This window comes from Lissotriton helveticus, chromosome 6, assembly GCF_964261635.1.
Source record: "Lissotriton helveticus chromosome 6, aLisHel1.1, whole genome shotgun sequence".
NCBI classification, from domain to species: Eukaryota; Metazoa; Chordata; class Amphibia; order Caudata; family Salamandridae; genus Lissotriton; species Lissotriton helveticus.
This window is the reverse complement of record NC_136067.1, coordinates 853279035-853303253: the sequence shown is the minus strand read 5'-3', so window position 1 is coordinate 853303253 and position 24219 is coordinate 853279035. Positions and strand designations below refer to the sequence as shown.

Below are 24219 nucleotides of genomic sequence, written 5' to 3'. Positions count from 1 at the left end.
GATTCCGTTTCCGGGTTGAAGAAGGCAGCGCGTTCGCAGTAGACTCCAGGACAGGACGAAAGAGGTAGCGCGACTGTAGACAAAACAGTCCAACAACCGCAAGTATTGCAGCTAACCGCCTTTAATAACATCTTTCCCCTTTGTTCAGTCCCCTGATAGCCTTCTCACCTGATTGGAGCGCTTTATCTATATGCGCGAGGTAAATATACAATGACGCCCAAAAAGCATGTTAGATATTAAGAGCACGCATTGAAAAGTACACGTGTCTGGGCACGGTATCACGCATGGTCCTTTGCAATATCGGATACATTTAAAACTATATTTAAGACCATGTGTGCGGAAGATCTCACAATGACATTTAAACTAGCACAACACGGTTTTATAAACCCACAGTTTAGTTCACAATTCAATACATTGTGCAGGTATAAACGCTGAGACTGCATGCATGTAACATCCACCTCTGAGCATGCCTTTACCCTCTGTCAGAGTATGGAGAGTTGAAGAGAGAGTTGACATTGCCATTGATTGTAGCCATGAATGAAGTATTGCCATTTTTTAGTTGTTACAAAAATCTATCAATCGATAGACTTGAGATACAGTTTTCTGTTTGGTGTTTCCCCCTGTACCCTCTCCCCTGTGTGTTGAAAAACGAATATGTATATATTTCTTCCCCCACAGGCACATTGTGACCTCAATCGAAACAAGAGACAGGTCAATATACCTTTTCTTATCACTTCATTTGAGCACTTTGACCACACCCATTACCCTCACTTTATTTCACATAACGGTCCTGATGAAAGCCCGTAAGACCTATCAAGGCGTAAAAGGCAGAAACATGTCGACCTAATTCCTTTTCCCTTCACAAAATCCTTTTTAACGATACTCTGAGTGCATCAACTACTCCTAATAAGTATCTTATGATGCACAATACCAGAGCTTACTAGACCCGAACCCAGACTTATTAAAATTCATTATCTGGTAATCCCTTATCACTGGCTCACTACTGTTTAAACCTTGGGTCAATACCTCCTGGTGGAGGTTACATAACCTGATCGACCTGATGATTATGCACACACGTGACTAAAAAGCGGAGAATCAAGATACACCGCTACAATGTCAACATATTCATCACGTGCATGAGGGTCTTTTAATTTGGGACACACCCCCCGCTCCTGCTAGATACCTAAGGTTGTGCAGGACAAGTGATCCTTTCCCCTCTGATTATTATATGTACTTTGGAATCTGATTGGATCGGCTTTCCACCTCCCTCACTTTGATGAATAAATTAGGGATACCCAAAGATCTCTTAACAATATTAATCGCCCTACATACATCTACATGGTGCAGAGTTCAAATGGGGGGCGAAAAAGGCCTACCCAAACCCATCCCTTTGCAGAATGGGCTAAAACAAGGATGCTTACTAGCTCCTTTATTATTTTCTATTTTTATTAGCGATCTCCCAAGGCGTCTCTCTCAAAGAAATAATTTTACTCCAAAATTAGCTCAAGTAGATATACTGTGTTTATTGTACTCCGACGATATCGTAATTCTTGACCAGACCCCACTAGGCCTCCAAAGATCTTTGAATGAACTAAATCTCTATGCAACCGAAAACTTCCTGATACCAAATTTCAATAAAACGAAAGTACTCCCCTTTAGGGGCAGAAGGAAGCCTTCGCCTTATACTTGGTCTCTGGGAGACAAGCCTATAGAGTCCATAACTCAGTGTGTGTATCTGGGTCGAACATTCACTTCCAACCTCCTAGATAAAGCCCACCTTTGCCACCTGTACCGGAAAGCAGATTCCCATGTTGGGGCTCTACAGAGATTGTATCTTTCCACAGGTAACAGACACTTTAATTCAATGCTGGAAGTCTATAATATGAAAATCCCCCCGATCTTATCATATGCCGTGGAATATTATCAAATTAAAACGTGGCAATCATTAAAAGTAAAAGAAGGGGCCATTCTTCGAAAATTGATAAAAGTGGCACAGTCGGTCCCAGTTCAAGCCCTCCGTCTTGAGCTATCGGTTACGGGAATTTTTGCCAGAGTAATTTGTAATATTATTAGGTGGGCATACAATCTGCTACATGCAGCCCTAGACACCTTAAGACATTTGTTAAAATTAGAGTTTCTTTTAGAGAGGAGGCGTCCGGGTACACCTTTAATAAGAATATGGTAAAAGCCTTGGAGGTCTCTCAATGGAAGGTTGCAATTTTACAGGAGTGGACTCCAGCACATCTAAAACTGTTTTTAAAACATTTGGCCCCTAGAATTAGTTTTGAATCTGATAAAGATAGATCACTGTTGTCAATTGAAGCACTTTAAACGGTTCGCTGGACAAAAGGAATTTAAAACTTCTGTCCCTTACTTACTTTTTCAATTAGAGCATGGCGTAAGGCGATGTATTTTACTTTTACGTTTGGGCATACTCCCTTTAGCCACTTTCTCAGCTAGCTGGGATGGTACTAATAAACCTAAAGGTATATGTGAACTTTGTAAAGGTGGGCAACAAGATTTGCTCCACGCTCCATTAATCTGTCCTAATGAGAGCATAGTTAAGGCCCGCCGACATTACATAATCCCAATTCAACTAAATTATAACGCTTTCTCTGCTCAAGATTTGATTACATTATGTAACTCTCCGGTTAACCCCTTCCATGCTGATGACGGCCCCCAGCTGTCATGCATCACAGTGCTCGTGTGCTGATGACGGCTGGGGGCCGTCATGAACCCGCCCACTCTTCAAATCGACCGCACAGGCGCAGAATCGCGGCCGCGCCCCAGGGTTTAATGAATATGTTTGTCATAACCTGTTTACGTTTTTAAAAAGCTTTGAAGCTGTTTTAAACAAGAAGTACAATCCAAAGATTGTATTCTATTCTATCAAATTCACTCTAATGTTGTCTGAGTTGGTGGCTGAACATTACCACTGTACCATCTTGTAGTGAGTTTAAAAAAAAAAAGCAAAAGTGTTTAGCTAAGCATTTTTATGAGTATTTGAAATTATTTTAATTTTGTATTTGTTGACCTCAGTTGAGGTCTGGATCAAATAAAGTTTTACTTACTTACTCATACATTTCTGTTGCTAATTGTGCTTAAATAAGGTGTGGCAGAATAACATTTAAAAATGTTGCAATCCCATCATTTTTGATTCTACAGAAGGCAATTCAGTTCTGCTTTCTTTTAGTGGCTTTATACATAGATCTGTAATGGTTTAAAATTCATATATATTACTGCATGCAATCACGTGATAAAACCTTGACATTTACTCTAGCTTTGTCACAGACTCACTGCGCCTTTACCGTCAATACTAATTTGTGGCTGAATCAAGACAATGTGAGACATTGTCATGCAATGGAGAGGAAAAACCGACATCAGGCTTCCTAGCATCATAGCATGAACAATCAATACCTACATAGAAAATAGAGCAGCTGAAAATAGTAACAGTGCCCAGGATTTTGTGGGCTGCAAAAAAAGGCATTATAGATACAACAGAGGCTGAATCAGTTAATGTATTTAACATTTGTACAGTAGTATTGCAGGGTGGATCATAAGAACCTGATGAGGTAAACATATTTTTGTGAAGGAGATACCTCACAGGAGAAATACCATACTGATGCTATTGAGGTGATCGCTACACCCAGGACGTCTCTGTTGGCATCACCTTCTGTTTAGATTAACCATAAGTGAAAAAGTCAGCAAGGTACAAAACTACGGATAGCAAGAGCCTAAACTTTTGGATGTCCCTTTCTATGCATGGATGGGCTCAGAAAACTTTGTGATGCACTGTTATTCTAACATTCACTTAGTGTTGAAAAGCAAATGGGTTTGTGTCTTGTAAATGATGTATCACTTAAGAGTTTATGCTAAAGAGGATATATTAAATATCTATGAAAAGGCATGGTCAACATTAATATTATGACCCAGGTACACATAAAAATGTGTGACCATGTCTCATTGCCAATACAATTCATGGCAATTTCATCAGTATGTACAAGGATAACAGAAGAGTTGTACAACTGTAAAAAGATAGGGAATGTCCAAATTAAATTCGACATATCCAGCACAGATTGTCCTTATTGTGCAAAGAAAAGTATGCCTTAGTTAATTACCTGTCCTCCACATTTAGTAAGCACAGTAGATACAGGTGTCACGTGTAGTATGTGCAAGTAACCTGTAATACTTACAAGTTATTTTTTTTAAAAGAATTTATGGTTGGTAGATGTACAATGTCACAGTGAGAACCTATGCATAGTAGGACAGGTGTGCTTATGGCCTGGTAGGGATGTTCATGTAAACATACTGTCTTTTTGGAAGTGCATTGGCTATTCTCTTACACCAGTATTTTGTGTCCTAAATATGTTGGTGGACTGTTGATCTGATTGTGGCTGTGGTTGAGGTTCACAGTGAGCAGGTGGCTTATTTTGCAGATACAAAGATATATTCTAAATTGGGCAACAGTTCTTTTGGTTACTACGCATGTCTGGTAAACTTGTAACTTTGACATGGAGGGAGGCGAGACATCTTTAATTTCCCCTATAATCTCTTCTGAATTTTAACTTGCTCTGAACACTTTGAACAAGGAAGACACTAAGTGGGGCTGTTTCTAAATGTTTGTTAAAATCAGTGCTCAGTTAATGAAAGCACTCATGAATTTCTGTACCTGTATTTTACCTATTGTGGATTTCAGTACCCTCTTTCTAATGCTACTATTGTTTATAAGTTTAACATAGTCTGTTTGTGCTGGAAGCTATTACGTTTGTGGGAAATTTGAAACAACTTGCCTCTGTATAGAAAGAGCGACATATGGCAAGGGTTTTGTGAGGCATCGTCCTGATGCTGACCAAAAGCTATTCCAAGTGAATTAGTGTAAACTTTAAATCAAATGTGTGCATGGATGTAGCCCTGTGTAATCCATTAGTGGAGGGGAAGGACTGTGTCAATTAACCCCTGTGGTACTACAGCATTCACATGAGTGTGGATGTGAATTCAAATCTCAAGATGGGACTACTCATTTCCTTGAGGACATCCTATAAATATTGATGTCAAATGCAGATGTTACATTTGTATTTGGGGTGTTTTGTGGAGTGCATTACACAGGCATATTGATGCTAAGAATTAACTTCTGGAGGGAGACTGGGACCAGGTCCTAAACTGGATTCCTTTGTCGGCTCACTGTATCGTCCTAGGGTGACCTGGGACCCGCCTAGTCACAGAGGAGAAGAGTGAGAAGTGTGTGACATAGTTGGTGTCAAAATTCCTGAATGTGACTCAGCGAGCAGAACTACCTTAATCATTCATGTTTCTCTCTGCCTGGTGGCAGTCTGAGGTGCCTGGCATGCACAGAACCTGCAGAGCGAGGGTGGCAGTTCCATCGAATGCTGTCTGTTGTGAATTCCGGGAGTGACACAGAAGACAGCAAACCCTGTGGATGCCAGAAATGGCCGGGAGGAAATTTTGCCTTTGTGCAAAGGGTTCACCGGGCCATGGTGACTTTAAAGATGATTCCTTAGGGACAGGTGGGTGGGTTAAACTGCTGTGGGGAAGAACTGCTGACACCCCCAGTGGGGTAAGAGCAGTATGATGCCATTGAGCACTGCAGTCCTGTCTATTTCGTTGAGCTCACCCACACAAAGCTTAGTGGCCCTAGAACTGAATGACTGGAGTCCTTAACGTCTACCGATAAGTACTTTTCACTGCACTATTTTCAGGGACGCCTTGGTGAATAACATGAGATGTATAGAGGATTTCTTACAGTCGCTTGGGGCCCAGCGTAGACACTAGGGGGTAGACCTAGAGGCCCAAAAAGAGAAGGTGAGAGGGACACCTGCTGTTGGGACCATCATACATTTCATTGAAGTTCTGTATTCTGACTTGCTGGGAAATACTGAGGGCACTGCAAATGTGGTGCAGGCAGTGGAGGGAACATTGAAGTACATGTTACAAAAGATACAGGATGTGGAGCAGAGCTTGAACAGATGTCATGGAAGATACAGGTGAAGGAGCTAAAAGTGATTTCTACTGATGCTACTCTGCAGAACGTAGTGATTTTCACAAATATTGTGACAGAGGGGATTCATTAAGATGAAGAGTTGGGCAAAGTAGAAGACACCTTCTTTAAATACTGTCGGTTCCATCTGCTGTTGTACAGAACAACTGCACAGCATGTTGAGTGGTGGATGTGGTGACAGAGCTACTAGAAATAGAGAATAGATTGATGCAACGGGTGGTTAGATCTGCATACTGCATCATCTCAAGGAAGTGAGATGCAAATGAGAAACGAGGAGCACTGTCATGGTTGTTCTACAGTCCAAAGAATGTAGAGCTAGAATTTTGAGAGTGCCGATGAGAAAAAAAAGTGGTCCATTTAGAGGGTAGGGAATACAAGAGGTGTGCAGTTCCTAAGGAAGGGGAAGAAAGGTCTTTTCTAAAAAATTAATGCCCTCACACACCCCGAAGGATGTCATGCTTCATTATTGGACCTTGCTCCTCATCTTGCGGGTGCTGCAATGCCCGACGGACACTTGCGAAGGAACTCTTTGGCAGAGATATTTTTGGATGAAGCCGTAGGGTGAGTGCGGGTGTGTGGGCTTGGTAGTGCTGTGAGTGAGTGAGCATAAAATAGGTCTAGGGCCGTCCTAACTAAATGTATTTATTCCCAAGGGGCACTAGCCTAATTAAAAGTAATCTGCCCCAACTGGATATAATGTTCCTATAGGGCTAGTGTGGTGCATAGGGTTGACATGTTTCATGCCAAAGTAGCCCCTAACAGGTCTGATGGCACTTAATCAAGACCAAAGAAATAAAAAATGGGTAATTTTGGCACTAGCACATGTCTGGTTCAGTGATTTTCAAACTAGTAACCAGAAGCAGTTAGATGCCCCGAGTTGAATGATCCCGAGGTAAAAGACCCAGGGAAATAAAAGAAAACAGAAAGGACCAAGGTTTTGTTAAAATTCCATGACACAACGTGTAATCATTATGCTACGAGTGATTAGAATTAAAATGAAAATTAAGTAGCAGCGCCAGTCTTGGATGCTGTGGGTAGATAAAGTAACTAGGGCTGAAAGTAATCCAAGAAGCACCAGTGATTGTGTTGGTGATTCCAACCTAGCATTGATAGTTATATCAAGAATTGTGAGCGAAATCATTATCGCATGTGAGTATACATGGTGACATTAGAGAGTCGTGTCCCATGCTTGGAAATGTTAGGTTAAACGTTTGTTTACAAAAAATCATAGGTACATCAATTCAAGCAATCATGCAGTATATTGGTAAGGCACATGTTTAAAATAGCAAGCACAATACCTCAGGCATGTATCAGGCACATCCATTGTGGTTGTAACTTTTTTAGGTGAGTGTAGTTTGACGAAAAATTCACCCTCCACAGTTAGCATCCTTTGACATAAACCGATCCCACTAGGCAAGTGTTTGTAATACATGAGAAGGTGCGACCACGTTTGCTGTGTTCCGGTTTGCTGTGTTCCACCGCGTAACTGACCGAGTATCTGACTGAGGACTCACCCCTGGTGATCGGGGCTTGCGCTGGCGTGGATGGCAGAGCACCTTGTTGCTCTGATTCTAGAAAGGAAATACAATACAGAAAATATAAGGTGCTTGTCTTACCAAGATTTTATGCAGCTTTACCACAAACATCCATACTCATGCAAGGAGGCAGTGCAACTAACGGCTGTCTTACCCTTGCTGCGGGCCCCGTAGTGCTTGCTTCCGAGTCTGCGGTATTTGAGTCAGCGTGGTGATTCAGCATTGTGTTGATGCCTAGACCGTAAACCTAGGCGGCCATTTTGGGGAGGAATTTTATCAAACAAAAACTGTGCTCCTGGACACATCCACCATGAGCTACACTCACGCGGTCCACACTCTGCTCCCTAACTCTGGAACACTCTACGACCCTCATGCCTCTCTTTCTTGACTTTCCAGCCCCTGCAGCAATGCTTTAACTGTTTTGAGAGTTTATAGATTGTATAAGCGGATTTTCGGTACCTAACCGGACCCTTCTGGTGTGCCTCTGGATCTGAAGTGGCCTCCACCAGGACTTCTGCTGGCAGGTCATCCTGCATTGCCAACGGTGCCACTCGTCTCGGTTGCCTCAGGCTTCCAGCTCAATTAATTTAATTTGATTTAAAATGTATAAAGCACAGCAATTACCCAAAGTCATCAAGGCGCTATAGATCGCTACCCTGAAAAAAGTCCACTAGTACTCCGGATTCAGAAAATAACTACAAGGAGAATAGCCAAGTCTTAAGAGTCATCCTAAAGGGTAAGAGCTGAGGGATGGCCCTTATGTTTTGTGTAAGGGTATTCCAAAGTTTGCTCACGGCCGTAGAAAATGCTCTGTCGCCCCATTTCTTTCTTTTGGTTCTTGATACCGTGAGCTGTAGTTGAAGCTATGTTTGAAGAAGTCTGCCTAAGGAATACCAGCCAAACATGGTTTTCAGTCTTGTTAGATATGGGAGATGAAGAGCCTTATGTACCATGCAGAGAGATTTAAAGCTGATGCGCTTATTAATTGTGAGCCAGTAAAGGGTCTCCAATCCCTTTTCAGCTGACTGCCCCTTGGGAATGTTCAGAACAAGTCTCGCCAATGCATTCTGCACCACCTGGAGTCTGTGCTGTGCGTTCTTATTCAAGCCCAGGTACAGTGAGTTGCAGTAATCCAGTCTGGACAAATAACAAGGCGAGAGCGACCTGCAGACTGCTGGATGAATAGGTACATTTTCTTAAGCATCCTTATAATCTGAGTGCAAGTTGCTATTGTGCGATTCATTTGGACATTAAAGTTGGGTTCAGGGCCCATCAGTACTCCAAGGTTCGTGGTCTTTTTTCCCGGAGTATGACACGTTCCTAAGGAGTATGGCCAACAGCTACTGTTCGATCTTTGAGCCCCAGTGCCAAAAATCAACACTTCCGTCTTATCTTCATTTAGTTTTTAAAAGTTACATGACATCCATTGTGCCAATTTGGTCATGCAACATAAAATGTTCTCTGCTACTGATCATGAATTCTTGGGGATTGACACCATGATCTTAGTGTCGCCAGCATGCGACACTACCTCCATTCCGAAGGAATGGATTATTGCAGCTAAGGGTGACACATAGAAATTAAAAAGCGTAGGGCTCAAAGATGAGCCCTGCTGTACTCCACAGGGCAGGAAAAAGGCCTCTGAGTAGAAATGCTGTATTTTCATCATTTGGGATCTTACCCTAAGTAAAGAGGACAAGAGGGCTAGAGCTTGATGAGAGATGCCAAGACCTTGGATTCTATCCAGCAGCAGCGCATGTGAGATGGTATCAAATGCTGCTGATAGATCCAAGAGTATCAGCTCCACCCCTTGTACTTCAGCCACTAGACACCTAATACAGTCCGTTGCTGAGATTAAGGCGGTTTCTGTCCCATGATTTTTTCTAAAACCTAGCTGGGAATCATTAAACCATTGTTGCTGTGCTGCAGTTTCCATTAAATGGATATTAAGCTGCATCTCCAGAATCTTTGCTGGAACAGGAAGCAGGGAGATCAGACAATAGTTCTTACAGTCTGTGATACCACTCCTGACACTGCCCTCCACTCCCCTCTCCCAGCTGCAGCCATAAAAGGGGTTGCCTCCTTCATTGCAGTGATAAAGAGGGAAGCAGAAGTCTTAGATTTCACTCTACCCACCACTGATTAATATGTTAACAGAGGTGCTTCAACTTGGAGATACCTGCTCCTGGGGGCTCTGAATTCCTCCTCCAACAGTTGTCACCAGAAAGCCTGGTGGTACAGAGTTCCACCAGCCATCGGATCCCCAATGTGATTCCGACCACCCTACCAGACAAAGTTGAGATTATTGGAGGCAATTACCAAAGGGATGTTTTCTTCGGCTAGTCTTGTCCTCAGATCCGTAAATGCAACCTACCTTCTAGGGAGATACATTCATGCGTTATGGGACATGGTGGCAGATATTTTGCCAATGCATCCAGGTGATGCACACCTCCAACGGCTTATTCAAGATGGACAATATGTGGGCAGATACTCTATTAGATTGGGCCTGGATACAAGTGACTGTCTGGGTAGAGCAGTGAGCATTGTTGCGGTGTTTAGGCACCAAGATTGGATCCGCTGCATGAGATTCTTCAGTAACATCCAGCAGTCACTCATGGAAATACCCTTTGATGGGACCAGTCTATTTGTATGCAAAGTGGATTCAGCCTTTGAGTTTTTTTTTTGTAAGTACTGCGAAGCAATCGCAAACTCTGATGCTATGCCAGTTCCCCCAACAATGTCACCCTTTTCAAGGCTTTGAGAGGGAAACCAACAGAGGCAATGCCGTAACGTACCTCAGCAACAGTAAGCTTCTCATTCCTTTTGAGGTAGGGGTCGGGGATCAGGCTTCCAACGTCCAGGCCCCAGGAGCAACGATCTACACAAATCCCAGCCCCTCTTCTAATATCCGTCGCAAAACTGCTTAAAGTCGCCTTGGGCTACGTACAATCACCCAATGGGAGGTCATATCACCTTTCACCTTCCTTGGTGGAGGAGCATCAGACCAGACCAATGGGGTTTCCAGATTGTAGAACATGGCTACTCCCTACCCTTCCTGTCACAACCACGAATATGCCACCCACACCACACCATCTCCCAGAGGACCATTTGTCCATAGTTTGACAGAAAGTTCATGCTGTCCTGTCCAAGGTAGGAATAAAGAGGGTTGCTGCATCATAGATCGGGAGTGCTTGTAATTCCCATTATCTTCTGGTGCAGAAAAGTCCTTGGCCCTGTCCTAGATCTTCTCCCTTTGAATTTTTTCCTTGGGAAGGGCAAGTTCAAAATGCTCATCCTACCCCAAGTTCTGTCTGCTCTGTATCCAGGAGATTGGATGTTGGCATTGGATTTGCAGGATGCCTATTCCCACAGCCCATAAGAGTTACCTGCTGTTTTATGTTGGCCAAAAGCACTTCCATTTCTCATTCTCCCCTTTGACCTTACCAGTGCACCTTGGGTGTTCAAATGTTGATGGATGTGTTCGCAGCCAGTCTGTTGAAGTTGGCAATACTAGTCTTCCCATACCTGAACTACTAGTTGCTGAAGGCGGGCTCACCTCAAACAGCTGTAAACCAGCTCCAGACAATGGCAAATTTGTTCATTTCATTGGGCTTTTCCATCAGTGTGTCAAAGTTGTACTTGCCTCTTTCACAACGGCCCCCCTGTATACTTTGGTTTCTGAACCTTCACCCTGCCTAAACAAGTTGAGGACATTTGAGATAAAGTGAGAGCAGCTCTGAGTTTTCTTTGCCTCGTTGGCCTCCTGCTTCTTACTTGTCAACCAACCCAGGTTCAGCACATTCTGAATCTCAAGTCAAGACCTGAAGTCTCAGTGGGCTCAGCGCCTATGGTACATTTAGCTTTCCATCCAGGTGTCAGAGGAGACTGTGAAACACCTGTAAAGGTGGCTGCATGACCGCAGTTGAATCTGCAGCAGACCTCTCTCCCTACTTCACCCAGAATTTGTGGGGTTGGTGAGGTCATTATGAAGAGTTGTAAATCAGTTTCCATAACAATTTGTTGGAGTAACGCATGATTCGCTTGGCACCAACATCAGGGAGAATGGTTACAGGTTCTCACAGACAACATGGCCACCAGGTAGTACTGGAACAAACATGGTGGTGTGGTGTTGTGGGTCCTGTACAGATGGCTCTATGTTTATGGAAGTAGCTCTACGCTCAGGCCATTACCCTGAATACCCAGTGTCTGGCAAGATATTTAAACCAGAATGGACTAACTCAGCTGACAATGCATAGCGGATCTCAAAGGGCAGCTACACTCGTAAGTGACAGTGGGTGTTTTCCAACAATGGAGAGAACCTCTGCAGAAATTGTGCAGTTTCCAAGCTTTTTTGCGTTGGAGTTCCTAGGCGGCTCTCCCTCAGAGATGCCTTTTGTCTGCACTGGGGCTTGAGACTCATGTATACCTTTCTGCCCCTACCTCTCCATCTCAGAGTATTGAAAAAGATCAAGAAAGACTGGGTCCAACCCATACTAATAGCTCCAGACTGGGTGACAAGAGTGTGGTACCTGGAACTTCTGGCCATAAGCAAATCTCCTCCGATTTGGCTGCCCTTTGGGGAGACCCTCTTGTCGCAACAGCAGGACAGAGACTTGTACCAAAGTCTTCACAAATGCACCTCCATGCATGTTGTTTAAATGGCGACAGTTGGTGGCTTTCGATCTTCCTTCCGAAGTAGTTGGTGTCATCCTGACACCCAGGTGTCCTGTTGCAGCAATTGTGTGTGCAGGACTTTGGGAGAAGTTTGTTGTCTGGTGTCCTGCCCCGTGACATTCAGCCTTTAAAGGTAAAATTGTCTAACCTTTTATTGTTTTGTCTCCACCTAGCCTGGCAAGACCTTGCTGTGGTGACAGTTCAAGGTTATCTTTCAGCCCTTTCGACTTTCGTGCGATTGCCCAATCAGCAATCTCTTTTCAACTAACTGGCTGTGGTGCGTTTCTTGGAGAGGCTGATCCACATGTTCCCACCAATAACTTTTGTGATGCTGCCGTGGAACTTCAGTTTGATTCTCAAATACTTGATGCGCACTCCTTTTGAGGATGTATGACATTACAACGCATGCTTTTACCACGCATGCCTTTACAACGCGGTTTTTACAACGCATGCCTTTACAACGCATAGTGCTTTGGGGCGCTGGATAGTGAATTGTTTAATTTACTATTCCAACTCCAGTCCCAGTGGATAGTAGGGAAGGTGTTGGATAGTAAATTAAACCTATTCCCTATTATAGAGCACCCCCCAGCGCAATGCGTTGTAATGGTTTGCGTTGTAAAAGTTGCGTCGTAAACGCACTGCGTGGTAAAAGTTGCGTTGTAAAGGATGTTTCCCTCCTTTTGACCGATGCACAGCTGGCTTATGCAGTTTGACCATAAACACTGTATTCCTCCGTGCTATCACTTCTGGTTGACAAGTGAGTAAATTCCAGGTCTTGTCAGTCGAGCAACCTTACATATTTTTCTTTCCTTACAAACTGGTCCTCTGGACAAAAGTCTCTTCCTGGCCATAGATAGTCATGCCCTTCCACATAGGGCAATCCATTACTTTGCCGTCTTTCTACGCTCCACCTCATCCATCCAACGAAGAGGAATCGCTCCACTGTTTTTATGCTGAGAAGATTCTCAGCTTTTAAATAGATCAGGCCTGAGACCATCAATTAAACAATCAACTTTTTGTGGGCTTCTGTGGATCCAAAAAGGGGAAAGCAATATAAAAGTGAACGATGGATTGTATCATGCATAATGATCTGCTATGGGCTAATCAAGAAGCATTCACTAAAGGCTTGCATGTTCATTCCACCAGAGCAAAGGCTGCTTCGATTGCACTGGTGTGCCATTCTAGCACATCTGCCAGCCCTTTACATGGGCGTCCCTCCACTCATTCACAAAACACTGTTGCCTGGACAGCCCAGTCTGGCTAGACGTTCATTTTCCTCAATATGCCCGGCAGGATTTCCTGGGCTGAGTCTTTCCACATACCCACCACCTCAGGAGGTACTGCTTTGTTATCTGGTCAGAAGGTGGGGAATCTGCAGTTAGAAGCCTCTATCCAAACATGTTACTTAGATTTGGCAACACTTCTTTTAATAGAGAATCTGTCTATTCGCTGATTGGTCATCAACCCATCCTCCTCCATGTTTTGTGGAATGGACTCATATAACCCTATATTGGGATCCCAATATCGGTGATCTGCACACTGGCAGAACTAAGATGAGAAAGAAACTGAAGTTAGTGAAAGGAGGTCACGCAGATATAGGGGCCCTTAAGACACATCCGGGGTGGGACGGAACCGATGCAGAGCAGCACAACGTAACCCCCGGCACATGAGGGAGTTGCTATGAAAATCTTTCTGAGCTAGCCTGGTGCACAGAGAAATACACAGGGTGAGGAGTCTGTGGTACGAAAGTCTCTGCTAGAATTTTGTTTTTACTAAAGACAAGTGTGATGCCGCCATTGAAAATCTCTGAAATCCGTAAATACAGTTTCAGCCAGTCCCAGAGCTCAATTAATATAATTTCTGTTATTTCCTTCGGAATGCATATTCAGAAATTTTACAGATAACAAAACTAAGCAGAAAAGTTTTTAAAAAGTGCTTAAAGCGTGGTTTTTACCGACTAATTTGAATGTAAATTGCAAAATTGCATCTATGCTAATTGATCTCCATGACTATGACTCCTATGGTTCAAGGTCTCTCAAATATCTGTCTCTATCTTTGGATTTAGCAATTACTCTGTTACCTCTGTTATCTGAATGTGATGTTGTGGACAGCCTACAATAAGTATTCTTCATGCATTATCTGAACTTCTCTAACATATAATCTTGAAACAAATACTTAGAAAACCATAATCACTCATTTTCTTTGTGCCGGGATGTGGAGGCCGAGAAAAGTTACTGTTTACATGTCACCTACACAGCTATATGAGCAAGTGAAGTGGGAGTAAGGTTTGTGGATGGGTTTCCACCCTAATAAAATAAGCAATGGTTACAAACATCATAAATGAAAATTTGTTGTATAGGTTCCTCAGTGCTGGGATGAAGGTCATGGGTTTTCTTATTTTCATTTAGATCCAGTTTCGGAGTGAAATATATATGCTGTATTTAAAAATTATGTCTAAAATATTACTTGGAATTATAGTACCAAAACTCTGTGTTTTCACTCCTTTGAGGTACATGGAAGAAGTAGTGGAGAGCACTTTGTCATTGTTGTCTGTGACACGAGAGACAAGTCAGCACCAATCACAAAAGCCATTGGATCCTATCTACTTTTTGGCGCTGATTGATGTGAAAGCCATCTGGTTCAAAAAATGGATGGTGAGTATTTTAAATAGAACCATTTTTATAGTTTCCTATTGCAACATACAGCGAGTAACTTGGAGTCCAACTAAGCCAGTGACCTAACAGAAAGTATTAACCTAAATTAATACTCTATGATCACTTGGACCAGCAGAGATGACACAAATTAGCAAGTACTATTATTTTTTGGGTCTTGTAGGAGACCATTGACAAAGAAAAAAAGAGGAGGTACAGAAAGACCCACCCCCTTACAATTTTGTAATATTGGCCTCCTCATAGCCTGTTCCCTGCCGTCATTGGATATGGTCTGAGTGACAGGAGCCCTTTTCTCCTCTTATTGGCTGGGGGAGTTTCCGGCAATTACCTCCCCCATTTTTGACATTTCAGAGGGAACAATCTTCAGGAGTTGCCTTATCCCACCCCTGTACTTCTCCACCGCTTGGCCAATATATACCATCAATCAATCATTTCATTTTTAAAGCTTTATTCGACATTTGTCATAAAAGCATTCACCTAACCCTAATACAATAAATACTACATTTAAAAATAGTTCTAAAAATACATATTAAACATTAAATGTCGAATGAATACATGATAAAAATAGATCTGATAATAACAAGTTATAACAATTCATAAAAATGTAAGGTTCCTAAAATAAAATAGTATAATCCATGTGGCAAAATGCAAAATACATAATATCATTAAGGTGCAATTGCCATTAACGATCGGGTACGAATTAACCAGGACCATGCTAGAAATTTTGCTACACCAACCACAAGAAATGTAGAACAATCAGTTTCAAGTATCCTGAGAGCTTCCGATTGGCTACGGGTTCCCAAGTTTGAGCACACAGGTTTTAACCATTTACGTCTGGGAGACGAATACAGAGGACAACAAAACAAAAAATGAGAAATGTGTTCAGTTTGTTCATTACAATGGTGACAATATTCGTCCCATGCCGGGGACCAGTGCTTTTTAAACGCGTTCAGCGGAAGTACACCTATGCGAAATTGGAAATAAAGTTTTCTATCATGGGGTTTTTCAATAATATCCCAGAAAGGTTCGCAGAAAGGGTACATTTTTATATTTAAGAAGCGAGATGTTAGATTGGAACTTGTACTGTCACTAAACATTGTAAGATATACCATTTCCCAGTATAGTTCTTTTAACTTAGTCTTTGTTGGAAAGCAGGTTACATCTTCAACTTCCCACAGATAGTCCAATTTCAATTTTATTAGGAGTTCCCGAAGCTCCCTTAACCATGGAATACTGTGGAAACAATCAAATTTGATGACATCCTTCAATGCTGCTGCATAATGACTTAATTCTGGGGTCACCATAATCCTTCTCCAATATAGGAGAGGACGTAACCTCGCTATGTCCTCTATAGATTTTCTTCCCAGATCCAGTTTTAACGGGGTTGTCGGTGTACTTTGAGGGACCGTCACAATCCCTCGTAAAAACCTGTTTTCAGCTCGTCCCAATTCACTCAAATTGGAGAAACCCCATAGTTCAGAGCCATATAAACAAGCCCCCAGTACTTTCATAGAATAGATTTCCAGCACACTGTTTACTGGCTTTGTCAATGAGGTGCGGTGTTTGAGTGTGATAGCGCCTGCTAGCTGCCTAAACTTTAATAAGGTCATGGTTATGTGTTGCTTCCAGCTCATGTTTTCTTGGAGGGTGATGCCTAAGTAGGAAAAAGAATCCACTCTCTCCAGTGGTGTACCTTTGTATTTTATTACACCTTTAAAGGTGAACTGTTGGTTGAGGCACATAAATTTTGTTTTGGTGGTATTCAATTCAAGGCCCCTCCCATCGCAGAATACACCAAAGGCATCCACCACTTTTTGAAGCCCACTAGGGGTGCGGGAAAGTAAGAGTGTATCATCCGCAAACATGAGAACTGGTACACGAGAGCCAGCAATTACAGGGGCGTCACTAGCAACCTTTTCTAGATGTTCAACAATACCATTTATATAAATAGAGAAAAGGGTAGGAGCTAGGACACACCCTTGTCTTACCCCACGTTCTACTGGGAAGGGATCAGTTACTTCTCCTTGCTTGCCCCATCTTATTCTTGCAAAGTTGTTTTCGTGAAGACGAACAAGGAGTGTAAGCAATTCCTGGCTTAGGCCCACTTCCGACAAGGTCTTCCAGAGCATTTCTCTGGGGACCAGGTCGAAAGCTGCTTTTAGGTCCACAAAGACTGCATACAATGGCCCCTGCTTTAAAGTAACGTTTCTCCAGTAGATGGTTAGGAAGTGGAGAACTTGATCAACGCTACTAGTTGAGGGACGAAACCCTGCTTGATAGGGTGACAAAATATTTTTTTCGTCAATCCATTGCTGCAGTTTGTTTTGGACTAATCGGCCCATTAGTTTTTGTGCAGTGTCAATCAGACTAATGGGTCTATAGTTTCTAGCCTGGGAACGATCACCTTTCTTATATATGGGAATAATTTCAGCTCCCTTCCATGAAGCAGGCACTTTCCCTCCCATAGCCACCGCATTAGCCAGCATTACAAAGTAGGTACACCAGGATTTCCGATCAGATAGAAAAATATCTGCCGGAATTCCATCCATACCTGGTGCTTTGCCCCTTGCTACGCAATCCAGTACTACACTCACATCCCCCTCAGTGAAAATTGGTGATTTGTAATAAACTTGATGAGGAGGACAATCAGTATTAAACATAGGGTTACGAGCATACTGTGGTCGGAAATATTCTACCCAATCGGTTTTCGGGACATAATTAGTTGGCTGGGGTGCTATGCCACCCTTTGCCCATTTTACTGAGGCCCAGAAACGCTTGGAGTCCTTTGAGGCACACGCCTCCTTAAGTTCTTGCCAACAATCCTCGTCCCAACGCTTCTTGGCTGTTTTTTGGACCTGTCTGTAGTGGTTTCTCGCAAGCCTTACTGCTTCGGCATTTCCTAATCTTAGTTCCGTGCTAAGATTATCTCGTGCAACCCTACAGCTCTTATCATACCACCCTCTAGTCTCTTGGGGCTTTCTCTTTTTACTTGAGGCTACCGTTTTAACAAAAAAATTTGAATTTTAGAAAACATTTTCTCATGAGCAGCCATCATGTAATCTGCGAAGTCAGTCATCCCATAATGGGACTTAATCTTACAGACTTCCTCCACCACTGTTTCCTTTAGGGTCTCTATTTTTACAATGTCCTCTAGGAGCATACTCCACTTCAAATGGCGGAGGTTATTTGAGCTTACAAGATCTTGTGTAACCGTCTGATCCCCTCTAGGGAGGTCGGGTACTTCATGATAGTGATGGAGTGTCAGGCACAAAGGATTATGGTCACTTTCTAATTTGTCCTTCACTTCCATATCTATCAATCTATCCCAAGCTCTTACATCCAGTAGTATATAATCTATTCTACTGGCCGATCGACCATTATCAAAAGTATTTTTCCCCTTAGGGTCCGACGGTACCCGCCCATTTACTGCTCTGAGCCCTCTAGAAAGACAAAAGCTTTTCAATTGAATAGCTACTGTGCTCCATTTCTTAATTGCAGGGATATCTAGTTGAGGAATTCTCCACTTTATATCCTCATCTTCTGCCAAGGTTCTATCCTCCTCGCCCATAGGTTCGAAGGTGGTATTGAAATCCCCGCCTATTATTATATGAGGTAGCACTGGCAGCATTTCAATATGATGCTCAAGAATCGTCAAGGTCTCTGATAATTTACCTCTAACAACTCCCCTGGAATAAAGATTGAACAAGGCCAATTGTTGGCCATTTTGCCAGTTAATATCCAGTGCTAGAATATCATTAGAGGGTATAGACCTTCGCTTGACCACACTTTTCAAAGTTTGGCGTACCCAAATTAACAAGCCCCCAGAGGGACGACCCACTCTATTTTTTACAGCTGGAATATAAAAATTCAAATACCCTTGCCGGAAAATTGGTACGAGCAACCAAGTTTCTTGCAACATAACAATATCGTATTGGTCGATAAAGTCGACCCAATCTGGGATATTTAACTTATTTGCGATTCCCGCTATATTCCAAGAGATGATAGATAATGGGTATAAGGCCTTTTGATAGCACGTCTGAACAATATCAGGGGTATTTACTGTTTCTACGGGAACTATCCCTGGGACTACGACTCTATTCATTGAAGATGACTTCTTGATTACCTCAAGTGCTGCATTTTGTTCCAACAGCACTCTATTTGGTTCCTCTGGAACAACAGTGGAAAATACACTAGAGGCCATAGATGGTTTATATAATAGAGGCTCATCTGAGAAGAAGAGAGTCTTAACGTATCGTTGGTCCAACTGGGCTTCAGGAGGAGCAATAGATACACATGCGAGTCAATCGCATGCATTTAAGTCGGACAACACTGTGTAATGGTTATCCAAATTTAGCCCCCACTCGCCTGCTGGATTGACCCTGGCCCTTCTATTTCCCACAACAGTCCACTTAGTTCTTAATATGCTAGATTTAGCTACTAGACCTCTTCTGCTATAGAAGAAATCCAGAGTCAAGGGTACTATTTCTGCTGTTCTAAGTTGTGGGGGGAAGATGTTCCGTAGAACATCAGGCAACACTTCAGGGCTCTTGAAGTTCAAAACCACACAATCCCCTTGGAATTTCTTTACCTTTGTACCTATCCACTTGACCCTTCTTGCTGTGAGCAAATCATCAGAAAGTTTTTCCTTGCCCCAGGGCGATATATGCATGTTATTACCAAGCCACTGAAGGGCCTTATGTCTTAAGGAATCTGGAGATTCGATCTGTCCTATATTCAACGATGGAGTATTTGCAAGTACTAGAATCAAGGGGGAGGCTTCCACAATTAATTCGACTGGGCCAGTTTCTAGGTTAAAAAGCTCAGAGGTGGTGTTGGGTGCTGCTTGTGCTGGATCTGTAGTTAAAGCCATATCGGGGGTTTCACCATGCCCAGAGCTAACTTGTTGGATTTGGTCAGATGGAACTGGTGGATCTACATTCATGATCCCCCCGAGAGATTTCCCTGCAGCCTCTATGAGTTCACATTTAGTTGTTATTAAATTTGATATTTCCCCCACCCCCTCATTAGTTTTCCTTAAGAGGGTCTCTAGCTTGTTAACCTTGTTTGCAAGTTGGACTACCTTTGATATAAGGGGTTTCATTAACCCAGATAATGTAGACTCAAGTATGCCCATAAGTTTACTTAAGAGGGTATCCTCCCCATCTGTACTTTCATACTCGTCTTCCCTTATCCTGTCCTCCACCCTTTTCTTTGCTCCTCTAAGGGGAGTTACAGGTTTATTCTTTGAAGAGCGTAAGCCCCCTCTTCTAGGTGGAGCCTTAGCGGTCCCTTTCTTTGCTCTTGGTGCAGGGACCGGAGTCGGAGGGGTATTGCTCTGAGGTACTAACTCCATAGCTGTAGTAACATTTTGTTCTTCTAAATTAATTAGATCTACAAAAGGGTCATGTTGCTGTGTGATAGAGGCCGTGGATACATTCATAATGGAACAATCATTAAGGTCCTCAATTGGATCGGTGGGGAAGGTTTCGTCACTAAGTGAGTGAAATACCCCTGATTGATTCATTTGGGCACAAGGTGGCGAATCAATAATTCCCAATGAAGACCTCCGAACATTGTTAATTTTTGCCACCACCTGCACCAGATAATTATCCATGGTGTTAGCCGGAGTTACAGGCGTTTTTTGCTTCGACATTGTAGTCAGTCAATTGCAAGCAGCACAACCCTAAATATAATTATAACAACAACAGGCCACTTGCGCTTCAGATATAGAGTTGTGTCGCCTTACCACAAGTAGATTCGCAGGTGGAGGAAAGAGGGGTGGCCCAGTCCAGTCTCTCACTGTCTAGAACGGGCTAAAACGGGCCCGCCCTTGGCCCGGGCTTCGCCCGGCGTCCCGCGTTGCGGGTGGGCCTGACTTTTGAGGCGCCTCCTGGCGCTAGATGATGACGCGCACAGCGTGCGCTGAAGCAGGGCCCCCTGGGGTACCGAGTCCGCTCCGCTGCCGCTGATGTCTCCTGGCGCGGCGGTAGCTCGGTCTGGAGCGCGTTTCCCCCTTGTAGATGGCACAAATGGCGTGGAGTCACCAGACAGGTCAGAGTACGGCAGGAACACACAATGGACGGGTGGACCCGACTTTTGAGGCGCCTCCTGGCGCTAGATGATGACGCGCACAGCGTGCGCTGAAGCAGGGCCCCCTGGGGTACCGAGTCCGCTCCGCTGCCGCTGATGTCTCCTGGCGCGGCGGTAGCTCGGTCTGGAGCGCGTTTCCCCCTTGTAGATGGCACAAATGGCGTGGAGTCACCAGACAGGTCAGAGTACGGCATGCCATTTGTATAGCGCACTACTCACCCGGGAGGGTCTCAAGGCGCTTGAGGGGAGGGGTATGCTACTGCTCAAACAGCCAGGTCTTGAGTTGTTTCCTGAAGGCGAGATGGTCCTGGGTCAGCGAAGGTGGATGGGGAGGGAGTTCCAAGTCTTGGCAGCCAGGTAAGAGAAGGATCTTCCTCCGGCGGTGGCCCATCTACGTGGATGGAGAGCATGTCACACAAACTAAGATAGTGGGAGGTGTGTGTGTGTTTGTGATGATTCCTTTATCTGATCGACTGTATCCGTGCCTGGCAATTGGCAGTATTTATTTAGTTTATTTTGGTCAGTGTATGCATAACCATAAAAGTTCAAACAAATAATATATAAAAAAATCACAGATCATCAAACAGCATAATCCTTTAAGTGCAAGAGGTCAAACGTTATGAAGTGTTGAATGCAACACTCATAAGCAAATCAAATTCATCATGTAGCATCACACCAGGATGAGTAAAAATCAAACAATTAAAATAACAAAGCATCAGTCTTCAGCATGCAAAAACCAGGCAAATATAAAGTGACAGGTACAATAGTCAGATAAGGATCACAAGGCAATGTTGGCAAAGGAAGCCATTCATTATAAAGTGGCTGCAGGGACATTCATCTTAAGTGTCAAGCCCAGTTTAAAAACCACAATAGAGCAAAAACAATTGGTTTAGATCTGTCACTTTTAAGTTACCATAATGCCACCAGGTGCTGTTTAACACCTAGAGACGTACAGAGTGGAATAATCTACTTGAATCTCGGCTTATAATATATGGACAGAAGAATAAGAAATGCTCCTTTGTTTCCAGGATATTTTGGCGAGGGGTATTCCCCTACTGTGTCACTTTTCTTATCCCATTTTGCTGTGACCACCTTAAGGGGCAGCGTGGCAATTCTGAAAAGTTATGTATAGGATTTTGGCCTTATTGGAGCTAATTCTATCGCTGAATGTTTTGAACTTGGGACAACATTTATGGGATAAGAACTTGTCAATCATACCATTAGACCGTGGCTCAAGCCACACTTCCAAAAGATGTAATCCCAATATATGCCCTAAGTGAGTTTGCTTCTATTGATTTTGCTTGGCTCCTTCCAAACACCCTCTATCTTTAGCTTCCAACATAAAACCTTTTCTGCCCTCAGCCAGGATGTAAAATACCTTATGTCTAATACAATGAACTCCTCAAGGGCAGCTCTATAAGAATTCAGGTGCAGCGTTATCCAAATTCTGACCCAATAGTTTAGAATTCTTAGTCAAGGAATATGATCTGTACTTTGGAGGTTCAGATCCTACTATTTGATAAATTGAGTAGGGATCACAGGAATTTATTTTCTGTGCAATTCAACTGAATGACATCCCCAGAGCCCCATATTTCAACCCCATACAAGGCGCCCCAGGGGTCACTGCTCTGTATACTAAAGGAACTGGGTAAACAGTCCTGCTTGATGTCAACTTGAACATTTTCAGGATCTTACTTGTGTTTAAGTGTCTGTGTACAATTTAATTTGAATATGTAAAAAGTCTTCTGGTATATCATACTGCCCAAGTACCTTCCACAGAACTTCTCTATTCACCAAATCAAAAGCAGCACTCAAATCCCTGAAGGTTACATACAAATGTATTTTCTTAGGGTAATGTACTTTCAACAAATGGTTGGGAAATGAAACACCTGATCAATGGTACTTATTTTCTCCTGGTAGCCTGTCTGAAAGCCTGACAAAACTCGATTGTCACTCATCCATCCCTGAAGCCGCGAGAGCATGTGTCTACAAAATATTTTCCAAGTATTATCAATAAGGCTAATGGGCCTATAGTTCGCAGGTTTGTCTTTTGCCACCTCTTTATAAATTGGGACATTAATGGCCCCATGCCGCATCTCAGTAATATCCTCACCACCAACAATGGCATTACTGAGTGTGTTCAAGTAAGGAGCCCATATGACAGGCTCTGAGAGAAATAAGTCCCCTGGGATGCTTTCAGGGCCTGTGTTTGTTTCTCTTTTTATAAGCTGGATAGCTGATTGTTTCCTTGGGAGAACAAAACTCATGTAGGTGGATTAGGGCCAGTTGTTTGCATCCCAGTTGGTATTACACTATGTCCATTGTAAGAGTTATTGTTAATTTATCACCCACTTTTACACCCTTAATCAGACTCAGTTTTGCCACCCTGCTTTATTGTGTAAACCAAGGACATACTGTGGTTTTGACTTGCGACTTCTTAGTATGATTTCTCAAGTTAGATTTTTGAATTTCAAAAAAGTCTAAATGTATTGGAACAAAGGTAAACCTAGTAAAGTTGGTTCAAAGTTTGTGTTGCAGTTCCCAGCTGTAACCACTGGCGAAGTATGATGTCTTGATTTGAGCAGAGTTTGCAAGGCATATAATCTGTGGGATACTGTGTTGTCTGGAACTGAGCAAATATACATATTTACCCCTGCAATATGTCTATATGTAGAGGTAGTCTGAAGAGGCTGAATAACCCGCAGTAGATCCTTCGATCCAGTATCAAGGGTAATGACCTAGCATGGGATAGTTGTTTTTAGTTACATTAGTTGAACGCCCCCCCCTCCCGAAGTTTCCCCAGAAATTGCAGAAGAAGCATAGACATAAAATGAGAGGTAACCGGTTTTGTAGACTGGTTGCATCGCCAAATTTCCTGATGGAGGATAAAGTGATGTTTATCAATACGTTCTCCCCATTCTAAATCAGTAAGCTTTGCCTCAAGGCCAGCCAGATTCCATGACATTAGTTTTAATGATGCTCCTGTCCTATCATCGGGCACATTGGAATTTTATGGGGGGCAATGCTGGGTAAAAAGTCTGTGCATTTACTGTACAGATTATTTACCCTCTTTTACAATTCCTGGTGACTTCCCCGGCTTTACTTGTGTTCCGCTGGAGTTAGTTGGCGTTAACCACCTTTCAGCTAACACTCTGAAGGAGTTAATCACTAGTTTTTTACAACTGGGCCTGCTAGAGTCAATCTAAAACTGAAGCCCTGGCAGAGCTAGATCTTT

At 43.0% G+C, this 24219-nt stretch overlaps 1 protein-coding gene across 2 annotated transcripts in view; it reads left to right on the top strand.

The window, feature by feature from the left end:
- Positions 1 to 24219, top strand: part of TBC1D32 (TBC1 domain family member 32) — a 940667-nt gene that overhangs the window by 208600 nt on the left and 707848 nt on the right. For both annotated transcript variants that reach the window (XM_078648467.1, XM_078648468.1), the window contains one exon: positions 14732 to 14876. In XM_078648467.1, coding sequence (XP_078504593.1) covers positions 14732 to 14876 — 145 coding nt within the window. The remainder of the gene's footprint in view (positions 1 to 14731; positions 14877 to 24219) is intronic.